Raw genomic sequence first — 14121 nt, 5'->3', positions numbered from 1 at the left:
GTATTTCAAAAATTACATTCATTTCTAGGTAATGATATAGTACAGTGATTTTCAACCAGGGGCTGCAAGAATTTTTAAAACATGCAATACCTGACTATTTATTCAGGAGCACTGACCTCTTTTCCCTTAGACTGTCAAATAAAAATATGACAACAGCCAACACAGCAATAGCCTTTAGGCATGAATGCCCTGTCTTGAACCATAAATATACAAGTCATGATAGACTTGCATGTCATTGATCATGTTGCATAAGAATGTTGTGTCTCATTGGTTAATTCTTGGTATCAGAAATCCTTATATACAAATATAGCCACCTGATTTTTTGAAAATCACTTTGGAGCTAGAAGAACCAGTAATTGTTATTATTACTTTTTCTTTTATAAATCAATCAAAATTATACCTTTTTTTTGTCAGAACGGCAAAATAACTATTTTTTGGTGTGCCACAGAAAATAACTAGTTTATGTGTGCCATAAGATGAAAAAGATTGAAAATTGCTGACATAGTGCCAACAAAAATCTTCCTCCTTTCTGGACACCCCCTGTGAACTAACAAATAATGGAAACATTTTGGGTCAGATTTCCAGCTTCTATTCATTATAACAGGATAACAGTCACGAAGGCAGGCACTACTAGCGTTAGGCACCACATAATCCATAGAACACAAAATGACCCGACTCCACTGTTATCAGTCTGTGAGCACAGGTTTTATTGGTGTAGCAAGAGGAGAGCGTTAATCATCCGATTAAACTCCTTAGTAGTCTCAGCCTTCAGAATGTGTATTGCACTATTTTATATAGTCACGAGAACAAGACCACTCTCCATTCTCTGTCGCAGGGAAAGATCAATTTGGCGGACTGAGAATGTTGTGTATTTCTCAGCTAGTTTTTGGAGTCCCCTTGGTTATCCTTTTTGGGAAAGAGTCTACATAATCCAGTCAGCTGGACTTTTAGAGACGTCTCTAGTCTGAATTTAAGGATGTGTCTAGAATTAAGAGAGATTTATTTTTCCTCTTATTAAAAAGAATGTATTATTTGTCCCATGCATTTTTATAAGAATCATTACGATAGGAAGCAGCTATAGAGTTGAGCCTCGGACTGACCTGTGGCAGGGCCACAAACAAGTCCCAGCTTGGCGGGCAGAGCCCTCCTAGCATAAGTAAACTTAACCTTCTAGTCCTCCCTAGTTCCTTCCTAGGTAGCTAATGGGTTGTGGGAGGTGCAGAAAGTGCTGCCAAAACAAGGTGAAACTCACAAGAACATTGTAAACATGTTGACCACTTCCCTTGTTTTGCTCTGTGTGTTCTGACTATAAAATAAAGCTTCGGCTTGCAGGCTGGGTCTCTCTGTGTCCTCATCCAGGCACAAGAGATCCACCGAGCTCCAGCTGTATTCTCTTGTCTGTCTGCTTTAATCCTTCACTGCCCCTCCTCATGTTCACCTCTGGCTGTGCTGGCGTGGGACATCATTACCAATGCCAAAACCTTTTGGCTTAGGCAGTGGTTCTCAACCTTCCTAATGCCGCTACCCTTTAATACAGTTCCTCATGTTGTGGTGACCCCCAACCATAAAATTATTTTCGTTGCTACTTCATAATGGTAATTTTGCTACTGTTATGAATTGTAATGTAAATATCTGATATGCTGTATGAGTTTTCCAATGGTCGCGACCCACAGGTTGAGAACCGCTGGTTTAGGGAATTTAGTTATAATTCTAAGTCTTTATCATCTCAGGACCATATCTCAGGTCCATTTCCCCCTAAACCCTATATTACATTTAAAATAACAACTAGAGAGATATTTTTAAAATTTCATATGATAGCCTAATTTTCATAGTGTAATCTATGTGTTTCTGTAGAAGGAAGGTTGCAATGCTAAGTTTTCAGAACAAAGAGAAAATCAGAAATAAAATTTTAATTATTTTGGTTACTGAATTTAGTAAGCCATAAGGATTGTTTCGATTCAAGAAGATAACTCTATCCAAGGTGTTTCAGTATTAATTTTATTTTAATTATCTAAGCTATCCTTTCTGGTGGAAGACATGACTAAGAAGTTGTGGAAGAGATATGAACAAAGAATAGCAACACAGAGATACCAGAGCACCACCTAAAATGACCACATGTACAGGGCACATGCATTAACTTAATATAAAAAATACCCATGAATGGTTTTAATTTGTGACTCAAAATAAATATTTAAAGAAATTTCCTCCACCCGTCAATAAAAAGAGTGAACATATTCCAGCACGAAGGGTTAACATGACCTCTTTGGGGATGAAAAAAGATGTGTTGAAACTTTTATCCAATCAAGCAGCCTGACCTGATGAACATCTGGGTGTGCTTGACAATAGCGCCGAAGCCAGAGAATGTGCTTTCCACAATACATGTGAAATGTTTATGTTCTCCATGGGTATAATATTTACTGTAACTCATCCAGCATAAAATTGAACGAGTTATGTCCATTAATCAAAATTAAGACTGCCGCTGAAAATGGCAAGAAGGGACAAAGCCAGTATATTACCGTGGCACATTTTGTTGGGTCACAGGAAACCCAAAGTCAGAGTTATCTCTGCTGACACATTTGTGCACAGAGCTAAAAACGACACCGATGTCAGTGTTTTGTTAGGAGACGACAGGAAAATTCTGAATCCCTGGCCCAACGGAGACCTTTTCCAGTTTTGTTTTGTTTTTTTCGTGTGGGTTAACCATGCGGCTTATCATCAGTTTTACAATAAGCCCGACAGGTTCACACACAATGTAGCAGTGTCGCCATACCTGTTTGTAGGCAAGCTGGTCTAATTGTACCATCCTTGCCCAGGGCTCAAGGAGGAGGAGGAGAATATATTCTTCTGCTGTGTCAAAAAGGTCTTCAAACGGTGGCTGTATTTTCATATAAATTTCTTTTTTCTTTTGCTGCTGGAGTCCAATGTCAAGAGTGGCCGAAGGAGCGACATATGTGGCAAAAAGCAACTAAAGGAGGAGGGGAAGAAAGGAGTGGATGTTGGGAGAAACCATAATAATTAGCAGGTTCCGCGGCAAAGGCATTTTTTTAAAGGTAAGAAAAGACAAACAAGCTCGAGTGGTTTTTTAAAAAAAAGATGTGCAAAGCTACTTAAGACAAAGCAGTGTGTTTATTCAAAAGACCATTTTTTTTTAATTTTCTGTTCCTATTTCTTCATTTGTAATTTAGTCAGTTAGCCAGGAGATCTTGCACAAAAGTAGGTGATTTAGATATTGCTATTTTCCTCAGATTACTACTGTGGATTGTAATGATTGCTTTCACGTTATATGTTTCCTTTTTTCCTTATATTCATGACAGTTCTCACTGCGTGTGCTACTTTCCAAAGTGGCTGGAAAGCAAGAGGCAAGAATACACTAGGGCTGAAAGGTTCACTGATAGTCTTCTAGTCTAGAGACCCAGAAGACTACCTGCCCTACCCAGCTGAGTTGCAGAGTTCTTAAGACTTTCTACTGTAAAAATGTCTCCATCTCATGTCCAGGGCTGTGAGAGAGAAAGAAGGAGGAGGAAATAGGCATGAATGGAAAGATATACACAGCACATACACAGCCTCTAGGGCAGTGGTTCTCAACCTTCCTAATGCCGCGACCCTTTAATACAGTTCCTCATGTTGTGGTGACCCCCAGCCATAAAATTATTTTTGTTGCTACTTCATCACTGTAACGTTGCTACTGTTATGAATCGTAATGTAAATATCTGATACGCAGGATGTCTTTTCATTGTTCTCGACCCACAGGTTGAGAACCGCTGCTCTAGGGAAAGCTGTATGTCTAGTTCATTCCATTCATTTGTCTTGCCTCTCAATAATAGTTATTTAAATCTGAGAAGCACTTTAATAACATTTTATTTTTTAAATGTTGCACACTGAATATGTCGTGCCCTATATATCAGATTTAAATTTAGTTTTACTCAGAATCTTTAATTAATTGTATTTTATTTCAATTTTATTTTTATACTTAGACTTTGAAGCTGATAATGTCCAGACTTAACCCAGGAGTTAGTTAGAGAAATAGATAGATGATAGATAGAGAGATAGAGAGAGATAGATAGAAAGAGAGAGAGAGAGAGAGAGAGAGATGATAGATGATAGATAGATAGATATGTACCAAATAATACCCTTATGTAAAATAATGTTTTAAAAGTTCTAAAGGATCCACATTAATAACATAAGCATTTATGAGTATCCACCACATTTTAGACACTTGGGTAGGTGTATGTATGCAAAGATTAATAAATAAGACCTAATGCCTGCCCTGAAGGAGCCCATTGGCGGTGACATGGAGATGAAAACCAGTGGTTTTCAGTATGAAAAGTACCACAGGGGAGGTATATATTGAAATAAGATCTTCAATGATTGTCTGTCCAATCTTTTCAAGCTCACTTCCCATTACATACCTTTTAAATTTTATACTCAAATATCAATTTTTCTTTTTTTCATTTCTTCTTCTTTTTATTGTCTGAAGTTTTACATATGTCTCCTTTTTTCCCGATTGACTCCGCCCCCAGCCATTCCCACCCTGGGCAAGCCTCCACCGCCCCAGTGTCTGTGTCCATTGGTTATATTAATATGCACGCATACAAGTCCTTTGGTTGCTCTCTAACCCCACCCCCCCTGAACCTCCCCTGCCATTTTTCTCTGGATCTATTTTTGTTCATCAAGTTATTTTGATCATTATATCCCACATATGAGTGAGATCATGTGGTATTTATCTTTCTCTGACTGGCTTATTTCGCTTAGCATTATGCTCTCCAGTTCTATCCATGCTGTTGCAAATGGTAAAAGTTCCTTCTTTTTTTATAGCGGCATAATATTCTATTGTGTAGATGTACCACAGTTTTTCAATCCACTCATCTGCTGATGGGCACTTAGGCTGTTTCCAAATCTTAGCTATCAAATATCAATTTTTCTTAATTTCCCTACACCTTGCTGTTTGGCATTCCATGTTTTGCATATCTTGTATTGACCCTACCCCATGCACCTCGTCTGCTTGATAAACTGTGATTTATTCTGTAAAATCAACAGGAATTTCTCTTCCTCTAAGGATCCTTCACTCACACCCTCCTCCCAAGATCATACTTGTCAACTGCTATACTATCACACTATAACACCGTTAAGTATTTATGTGTCTTCTCTTCTGGAACTAGGTCTTCGAGGGCAAAAACTTCAGCTTATTCATCTGTGATTCTCCAACTCCTAAAACTGTTCTTGGCAGAGACTAGATGCCATAAATGTTTATTGAATTGTACTGAATCCACCAAAAATACTCATTTATATCTTGGAATGGGGAAGGAAAAGATTCCGAAACTCTTCCAAGAGAAGATAAGTCTCTCTTATCCTTGATCCTTAAGCTGGATCTTTAAAGATGAGTTAGAGTCAATCAGGCAAGAAAGCTGATGAGAAAGATCATTCAAGAAGAAGGAAAACATGGGCCAAGGCATGAGGGCCTATGAGGTTTTATGACCTGTGAGATTTTTTAAAATATAACTTTTTAGAATATATTTTTATTGATTTCAGAGAAGAAGGGAGAGGGAAAGAGAGATAGAAACCTCAATGATGAGAGAGAATCATTGATCGACTGCCTCCTGCATGCCCTCTACTGGGGAGTGAGCCCGCAACCCAGGCATGTGCCCTGACTGGGAATCCAACTGTGACCTCCTGGTTCATAGACTGATGGATGCTCAACCACTGAGCCACACAGGCCAGGCATAACCTGTGAGATTTGAGCCTTCAAGTACATAACACTGGCAAAAAGAAAGAGTTAGAATAAGAGAGGATGCTGTAAAGGGAGGCTGGTATCAGAGCATGGATATGATCTTTTATTCATTGGTAAGGAATCTGAATTTTTACCTAAAGATATATAATGGGGAAACTCTGAGAAGTGACGCCATTGGATATGAATTTTAGAAATAAATCACTATGGCGTCGAAGGGAGAAACAGTTTGAGCAGATCAAGGTTTGAGGCCATTTGGAAGTCATTTCAATAGTCAAATAAGAAATTATATGCCACCTTCATCTCTTACCTGCTTTTCTGCAATAGCCTCTTAGCTGGTCTTGCCAGGTTCCTCTTTGCTCTCTTACAGTTTTACCACAGCAAACAGCGAATCCACTGTCACTTTTCTTCTCAAACTCCCATCTTCCCATCTTACACTTAGTAATAACCAAAGTCTTTACAATTACCTATAGGTGGAGGTTTTGGAAGTTTCTCGATGCTGATGGGATATGGATCATTGTAATTTAGTGCCTGGCAGTGGGGAAGCCCCTATAAACACCATAGGCTCTCAAAACACCTTAAGAGCAGGGGCAGACCAGCTATAGTCTCCAGCCTTAAATCTTAAGTGCAAAGAGAAAACAACTGCTCACCTGTAATTGTATGCCCAGCAAAAATCCCCTTCCAAAATGAAAATGAAAATAAAATAAAGAAATCAACAAACAAAAACAGAGAATTAATCACCAGCAGACCTGCATGAAATTAATTCATTAACTAATTAATTAATTAAGGGGAAGCCCCAAACAAAAGCAAGATGGAATAGAGAACAATAAAAAGCATAAATATGTAGATAAATGTAAATAAATATTGATTGTAAAATATAATAATAGTGAATAAAGTAAGAGGAAATAGTAAAAGAGACTAAAAAAGAAAAGCCAGAATTGAAGATGCAGATTAAACTGCAATTGAGATGATGTACCATGAGGCCCATTAGAGGTAGGAAAGCAAATGAGGTAAGTATCAGGGCAATAACACAATAATATGCAGTGGGGAGTAGTAAAGAACTTGAGGTGAAAATAAAGAAAGGAAGCATTTAGAGTACTTTACAAAAAGCAGAAATGACTTTTTTATCTAGTCCTTCCTTAAAAGGAGTACTTGAAGTTCAGTATCTTATAGGCACTCAATAAATATTTACTAAAAGGATAAATGGGAGATTAGTGGCCTAAAGTGAAATTATGATCTGAACGAGGAATATCAGAGTTCAAAATTCAAAGTTGAAATAGTTCCAGTTTATGGTGGATTCCAACATATGGCCATCCCATAGTTAACTTAGGGGAAACAGAGATTAAAAACATTGGAATTGGGTCAGTTAAGAAACTCTACAACATATATGTTATAAGGGCAATTTGTGTGGGTGTTGAAAGAGCTTCAAGATGATAAAATAGAAGGAAAAGGTAGGGAGAAAGCTCATGCGTCATGTAATGAAAATTTCTAGGAAGGTAAAACAGAACTTAAATGATCTTTAGATAACATTATTGGGGTTTAAGAATGGGGGAATTACATAACATAGCAGACAGCAAAATTTTTGAAGTTATTAAAAGATGAGTCTTGAATAGTAGCAGAGGACAAGTGTTGTGAAATATGAGAGAAGGGGCATAGTTAGCCATTCGAGATGTCCTATTTAATTAGACAATCTACAGTCTGGAAACTTAGTTACTTAAAACATAAGTACATATTCCACTGAGTTGAATAGTCCAAAGTGAATCATACTCTTTCCAAATGATTACATAATATTTAAAATGAAAGTTGCCACACACACACACACACGGAGAAAGGAAATTTTTCTAACCTTGGGAATTATTTAGAAGAATGACTTGTAAACCTAACTAGTCTAACAAGCTAGGATTGAATCAGATTCACATCTGTTCTTGACCATTTTCTAAGTTGGAAGTTTTGGAAGTGAATTAAAATAATGCCATACTAAGGTAAATTAAGAAACCAAAGACTAAAATGACCAAATTAACAACGTTAAACAGTGATTCCAGAAGTCACTTTAATAATTTCAAGCTTACCTCAAAGGAAAGCACATTTGACTCCCCACATCACTTAGGTTAAAAATCAGACTCAACTTCTATTTGGGCAGGAATACCCTCTAATGGCAAAATAAGGCAATGGCTTTGTCAATGGGTCGGCTACATTCAAAGCTGTAGTTTAAAGAGAACTGGTATGCCACATACCAAACTTTTCTGTAGAAATCGGCATGATTCCTTTGATTTAAAAACATGATAGCAGGGAAGAGCATAAAGTACAAAATGAGTTGAAATGGTAACTAGAATAACAGTGATAGGTCGGCTGCTGGAGGGTGTCCACATCCGTGCCCTCCCCTTTCCGTTCAGTCTCGCCTTCACTCATGTCTTGTCTTTAGAATCTACTGCTGCCACAGGCCTATGAAAGGCTCCCAGTGCTATTTACATGTTCTATCTACCACACCACGGTGGACATTTCATGATGCCATGTTAAAGCCAGATCTCTTTATGTCACCGTATCCAACTGGCTTGGGCTTTTACCTTCTGAAATTTGCTGTATGATTTTCTTCAGAATGAGCTTCACTTCACTTTACCACTTACTGTATTCGTAGCACAACCTCCTCTCTCTGACCCTTGCTCTGTATCCTTCAATACCTCTCACCAAGCTTTTTCCACCTTCTGCACAATCTGTCCTCTAAATAAATCAGGCACCACCTCGTCTCTTACCTTCTGACACGGCCGGGACTCGAGACTGCCCATCATTTCAACTAACTCTTACAAATATCCCCAGTTTCTCCCAGCTTGATATTCTGCCTTGTCAAGGCCCAATTTTGGGTCAGGCTAATCATTCATTCATTTATTTTTTCCAACTCTATCCTCAAGCTCCCTGTAAAAACGATAATAATTGGCTCCATTTAAATAGCCTTTAAAAAAACACACACACAGCTCATCTATGGTTGCAAAGCTTGGTAAGTTATTGCTTGTTTCTAATCACTCCATCTCCCCATTGCTAAATTTTTCCATCTTCCTTAAAGCCTCCAGATGCAGCCATATGTTTCTTTGCTTTCGGTAGACTGCATCCCAGGTATAAATGCCCTCAACTTCACTCTCTAGAGCTTTCTTCTAAATCTTTTTCTTTCTCAAGTTTCAAAGGAAGACTGTTTTCCAAGGCTGAATCACTCATGTGTGCTTTTTAAAATATAAATATATAAATATATAAATATATAAATATATATATATATATATATATATATATATATATATATGATTGATTTTTTACAGAGAGGAAGGGAGAGGGATAAAGAGTTAGAAACATTGATCAGTTGCCTCCTGCACACCCTCTACGGGGGATGTGCCTACAACCAAGGTACATGCCCTTGACCAGAATCGAACCTGGGACCCTTCAGTCCACAGGCCAATGCTCTATCTACTGAGCCAAACTGGTTAGGGCATTTCATGTGTGCTTTTGACTCCATTCCTCCAGAACCTTGCAACATCAATTGTGTCCTTAGTACCTGTCTCCTTAATCTACCTTCCCATTGATTCCATCTCCTTCCTTGTGCTATAAAGGCGTTCAAGTGAAGTGTCTCTCCCATCCTAAACATTTGTCACCCCATTTCTCGCTTTCCCTTCTCTACAAATCTTTACACTCACTCTTCACTCACTGCCCAACCTACTGTAATCTGGTTTTCATGCCAATGAAGCTGATCTTTAAGATCACTAAAAACCACATAACCACCAATTCAGTAGCTTCTCTGCTTCATCTTTTCACCTTTAACTCTGTTGATTATCCTCTCCTCTTGACTTTCTCTCCTCTGCCTTCAATACTTTCCCCTGATCCTCTGCCTACTTCCATTCGTAGGCTCCATAGACCTGATTTCTTTCCTGAACCCAAAACCTAGAGTTCAGGACTTGTTACACTTTACACAGAGAGCCCATCGACCCTCAAACTCAATGACTCAATAATATAATGAATGGTATTTCCCTAGTTTTCCAAGCCTTTCCCTTTCCCCTGTGTTTCCAGGTTGTATTCATAAAATACCATTCACAGCACATTCTTTGACTTGCCTATATTCTCCTTCTTCCTCAAATGCAAATCCTGTTAATTTAATCTCTACAATAGAACAAGGAAAAATTGTCAAGAACAAGTATAAAAACATGAGGAGGAAATGAGCAGCAGAAGTTCCACCCCAATGAGAAACACCATAAAACTCAGTCTTCTGACCAAGCCAGGCCAGACCCTTTCCAGGCTACTATCTACTACTACCTTCCTTCCCGACCTCATACGCTCTGCTCATGAAGCCATATGTGGTCCATGCATCTGACTTAGCTGCATATCCCATAGTTTCAGAGCATATGTAGGGTAGCCATATGTCCCAAGTCCAGTTGAAGACTACTGTTCTGGCATAATTTTTTTTTTAATTAAATTTTTATTGTTCAGATTACATTTGTTCCTCTTCCCCCCCCCCCCATAACTCCCCTCCTTCCAGTTCCCGCCCCACCCTCCGCCCTCACTCCCCACCCACTGTCCTCATCCATAGGTGCACGATTTTTGTCCAGTCTCTTCCCGAATCTCCCATTCCCCTTACCCCCCCAAAAATAGTCAGTCCATTCCCTTTCTATGTCCCTGATTCATTATAATCACCAGTTCATTCTGTACATCAGATTATTTATTCACTTGATTCTTAGATTCACTTGTTGATAGATGCATGTTTGTTGTTCACAATTTGTATCTTTACCTTTTTCTTCTTCCTCTTCTTAAAGGATACCTTTCAGTATTTCGTATAATACTGGTTTAGTGGTGATGAAATCCTTTAGCTTTTCCTTGTCTGTGAAGCTCTTTATCTGACCTTCAGTTCTGAATGATAGCTTTGCTGGATAAAGTAATCTTGGTTGTAGGTTCTTGGTATTCGGCACTTTGAATATTTCTTGCCATTCCCTTCTGGCCTGCAAAGTTTCTGTTGAGAAATCAGCTGACAGTCGTATGGGTATTCCCTTGTAGGTAATTGAGCCTCTTTCTCTTGCTGCTTTTAAGATTCTCTCTTTGTCTTTTGCTCTTGGCATTTTAATTATGATGTGTCTTGGTGTGGTCCTCTTTGGATTCCTTTTGTTTGGGGTTCTCTGCGCTTCTTGGACCTGTAAGTCCATTTCTTTCACCAGGTGGGGGAAGTTTTCTGCCATTATTTCTTGAAATAGGTTTTCAATATCTTGCTGTCTTTCATCTTCTGGCACCCCTATTATTCTGATGTTGGTATGCTTGAAACTGTCCCAGAGGCTCCTTACACTATCTTCACACTTTCGGATTCTTTTTTCATTTTGCTTTTCCAGTTGGGTGTTTTTTGTCAAATCTTTGGTTTGATTCTTGTGCTCCTCTGGTCTGCTATTGGGCATAATATTCTTTATTTCAGTCCGTGTATGCTTACTTTCTAATTTCTTTATCGTAGCATCGAGGGTCTCATTAGTTTTCGTGAGGCTCTGCACAAATTTATGGCAAGCCCTCAAAATTGCGATTCTTAGCTCCATATCCTCCATTTCTGTCATGTTTTTTTGTCTCCGCATCTTTTATGCTTTCTTGGTGCACCCCCTTGTGGTCTTTGTGCGCAGTCTTGTTCTAGCCAAGCCTTAATTGTTGTAGTTAACACTAGAGGGATTTGACCACCAGGCCGACTGGCTGCAGGAAACAGCTGTGTGGAAAACGTCTGCCTTCTGGGGAGGCGCTAATCCAGCCTTTGCCTGAGGCAATCGGCAAATGGCTGTGCGCAGGGTTTGGGCGGGGCGGGATCCACAGGGCGGGCGGAGGAGCCGCTCTCAGTCCCGTTCCCAGAGGCTCTGCTTCTCAGAACCCCGGCAGCCGCTGCAAACCTCGGAGAGAAAGCTGCCCTCAGGTTCCAACTGATGCCGGATAATCCCGCTTCTCCCGTTTGAGTCTGGGTCCCTAGAGACTCGCCCGGATCTGGAGCCCAGAGTCTGAGACTCACTCCCGACAGAAAACTACAACCGCACCCTCAGCCACCAGCCCGCTTTGCGTGCGCACCTCGGTACCTTTGTATTTTCCACACTGCGCCACCTCTGAGCCTCGGTTTGCTGTTCTCTTTCCTTCTAGTTGTAGAGTCTCTCTTCAGCCAGCTTTCCTGTGGTTCTGGGTGATGTCCGTTCCGTCTTTTAGTTGTATTTTTGAAATGGTTGTTTGTGGCAGCGGTCTCCGGTATTTACCTACGCCGCCATCTTGGTCTCCTCCTGTTCTGGCATAATTATAGTTCCCTTTTCACTCTCAAAAGAGTTCTGGCTTAGATTACAAATCCCTATATTTAACTGCTACCAGTTAGATAAAACTATGAAGTTTCTCTAAGATAGGACTCCCAGAAATGCTGGGAATAATGGAAAGTCAGAGGATATTCTTTGCTAAGATATATACCATTTGTCTAATTTACAACCATATGAATTGAATAGCTGTTAAAGGCCAACATCCCAAACCAGAAATATTTATTTATAATGTGGGCTGAAGCTTCATAGACTTCCTTGTTAAGAATAAATGTTTTAGCCTGGCCAGTGTTGCTCAGTGGTTGAGCATAGACCTATGAACCAGGAGATCACAGTTTGATTCCCAACAGGGCACATGCCTGGGTTTTGGGCTTGAGCCCCGGTAGGGGGTGTGCAGGAGGCAGCCAGTCAATGATTCTCTGTCATCATTGATGTTTCCATCTCTCTCTCCCTTTCCCTTCCTCTCTGAAATCAATAAAAATACATTTTTAAAAAGAACAAATGCACTAAATGAAAATCCTAATACAAATTTAAAAATATTGTATTTCCGCTCTCTGATTCCATCTAAATTTAGGTACTTGTGTGCCCTCCTAACTCTGTGTGTGTGTGTGTGTGTGTGTGTGTGTGTGTGTGTGGCTTCCTCATAGCCAGTTTATTAGAACATTGTTCATTATCACCCAAGTAATTTCTCTTTGTTCAAGTATCAACCTCTACTATGATAACCACCACAATACTCCCCCAACTCCCCGATAAAAGCACAGAACAGGAAGCACTGGAGAGAGGTTTGAAAGGTTAGCCTCCCATGGCAGCCCACACCCACACGATGGGCATTTATTGTCGCTCTTCCTCGCCTCCCAAGGATGTTTCAGGGGGTAAGGAGGAGAAAATTGAATTGGATTAGGCCCCACAGTAAGTTTATAGTACATTCAACTGAATTATGCCATTACAATCTGAAAATGTCTTCTAATAATGCAGTGATGGCGAACCTATGACACGCGTGTCAGAGGTGACACACGAACTCATTTTTTTTGGTTGATTTTTCTTTGTTAAATGGCATTTAAACATATAAAATAAATATCAAAAATATAAGTCTTTGTTTTACTATGGTTGCAAAGATCAAAAAATTTCTATATGTGACACGGCACCAGAGTTAAGTTAGGGTTTTTCAAAATGCTGACACGCCGAGCTCAAAAGGTTCGCCATCACTGTAATAATGTGTTTCTAATAATCCAGGGACAACCTATGAGTGAATAACTGGTAACTGACTATATATAACAAACACAAGGGATGTAATCATATATGAAATAAAATTAAAAAGCTAAACAACACCTTTACAATCTTTATAAAAATGATAAAATTTTATTTTAAATTGATGTACACTGACTTTAAGATGGAATATACTAGTAAAGATTATGTTATATGATAACTAAATAAAACAGTCTAACGATGGGTTAGAAACATTGTTAAAGCATCCTGGGTCATTTGCTCTTTTATTGGCCACCCAGTTCTTCCTTTCTAGCCACTGAGCAAATAACAATGAGGCTAATGTTGGAGAAGAAAATGCTCCCTTCATATCCCAGTCTGCTACTCTGATTCACATTAAAGCAGAGATTCACTCATGCACAGCTGTGGTCGACATGATTCCAATTTAAACATTAACCTGTGATGCTTTAACAACACAGCAGGGAAGTTTCTGAGAAGGGATACAAGCAATGCCTGTCTGATCACACTGCCTGGCACTGCGCACAGCACGGCTCTAAACCCCATCTCTCCTGGAGACACTCAAAGGTTATGTCATCAGGAAATGCACAACGGGCTGCTGGCCCAGCCTGCTCTACACCTGTGCCTGTGACTCACTTTCTTGGCGACTGTATCAGATAGGGATGGAAAAAAAGCAATGCTCTCCCTAAAAAAGTCTCTTACAGTCTTGAAATCCTGAGGGTTGATTTTTTGTTGTTGTTATTTAACTAAGCTCTCAAGACCGTATGACGCTTAACAAGACCATCAAGAGAAAAAGATGTAGGGTGAATGCTGTGGACACAGAAGGAAGAATTGAATTGGAAAGTGGAATGGAGAAATAAAGACCCCCCCCCCCCATCCCAAATAAAAAGA

At 39.5% G+C, this 14121-nt stretch overlaps 1 protein-coding gene across 1 annotated transcript in view; it reads right to left on the bottom strand.

The window, feature by feature from the left end:
• RGS22 (regulator of G protein signaling 22) overlaps nt 1-14121 on the bottom strand; it is a 110151-nt gene that overhangs the window by 30672 nt on the left and 65358 nt on the right. Inside the window, exon 14 of the mRNA XM_070391866.1 lies at nt 2771-2965. Within this exon, the coding sequence (XP_070247967.1) occupies nt 2771-2965 (195 nt within the window). The remainder of the gene's footprint in view (nt 1-2770; nt 2966-14121) is intronic.

The sequence above is a fragment of the Myotis yumanensis genome, unplaced genomic scaffold, assembly GCF_028538775.1.
Source record: "Myotis yumanensis isolate MYYU_CA2020_CCGP unplaced genomic scaffold, mMyoYum1.0.hap1 SCAF_15, whole genome shotgun sequence".
NCBI classification, from domain to species: domain Eukaryota; kingdom Metazoa; phylum Chordata; class Mammalia; order Chiroptera; family Vespertilionidae; genus Myotis; species Myotis yumanensis.
This window is presented reverse-complemented; position numbering and strand designations above follow the sequence as displayed.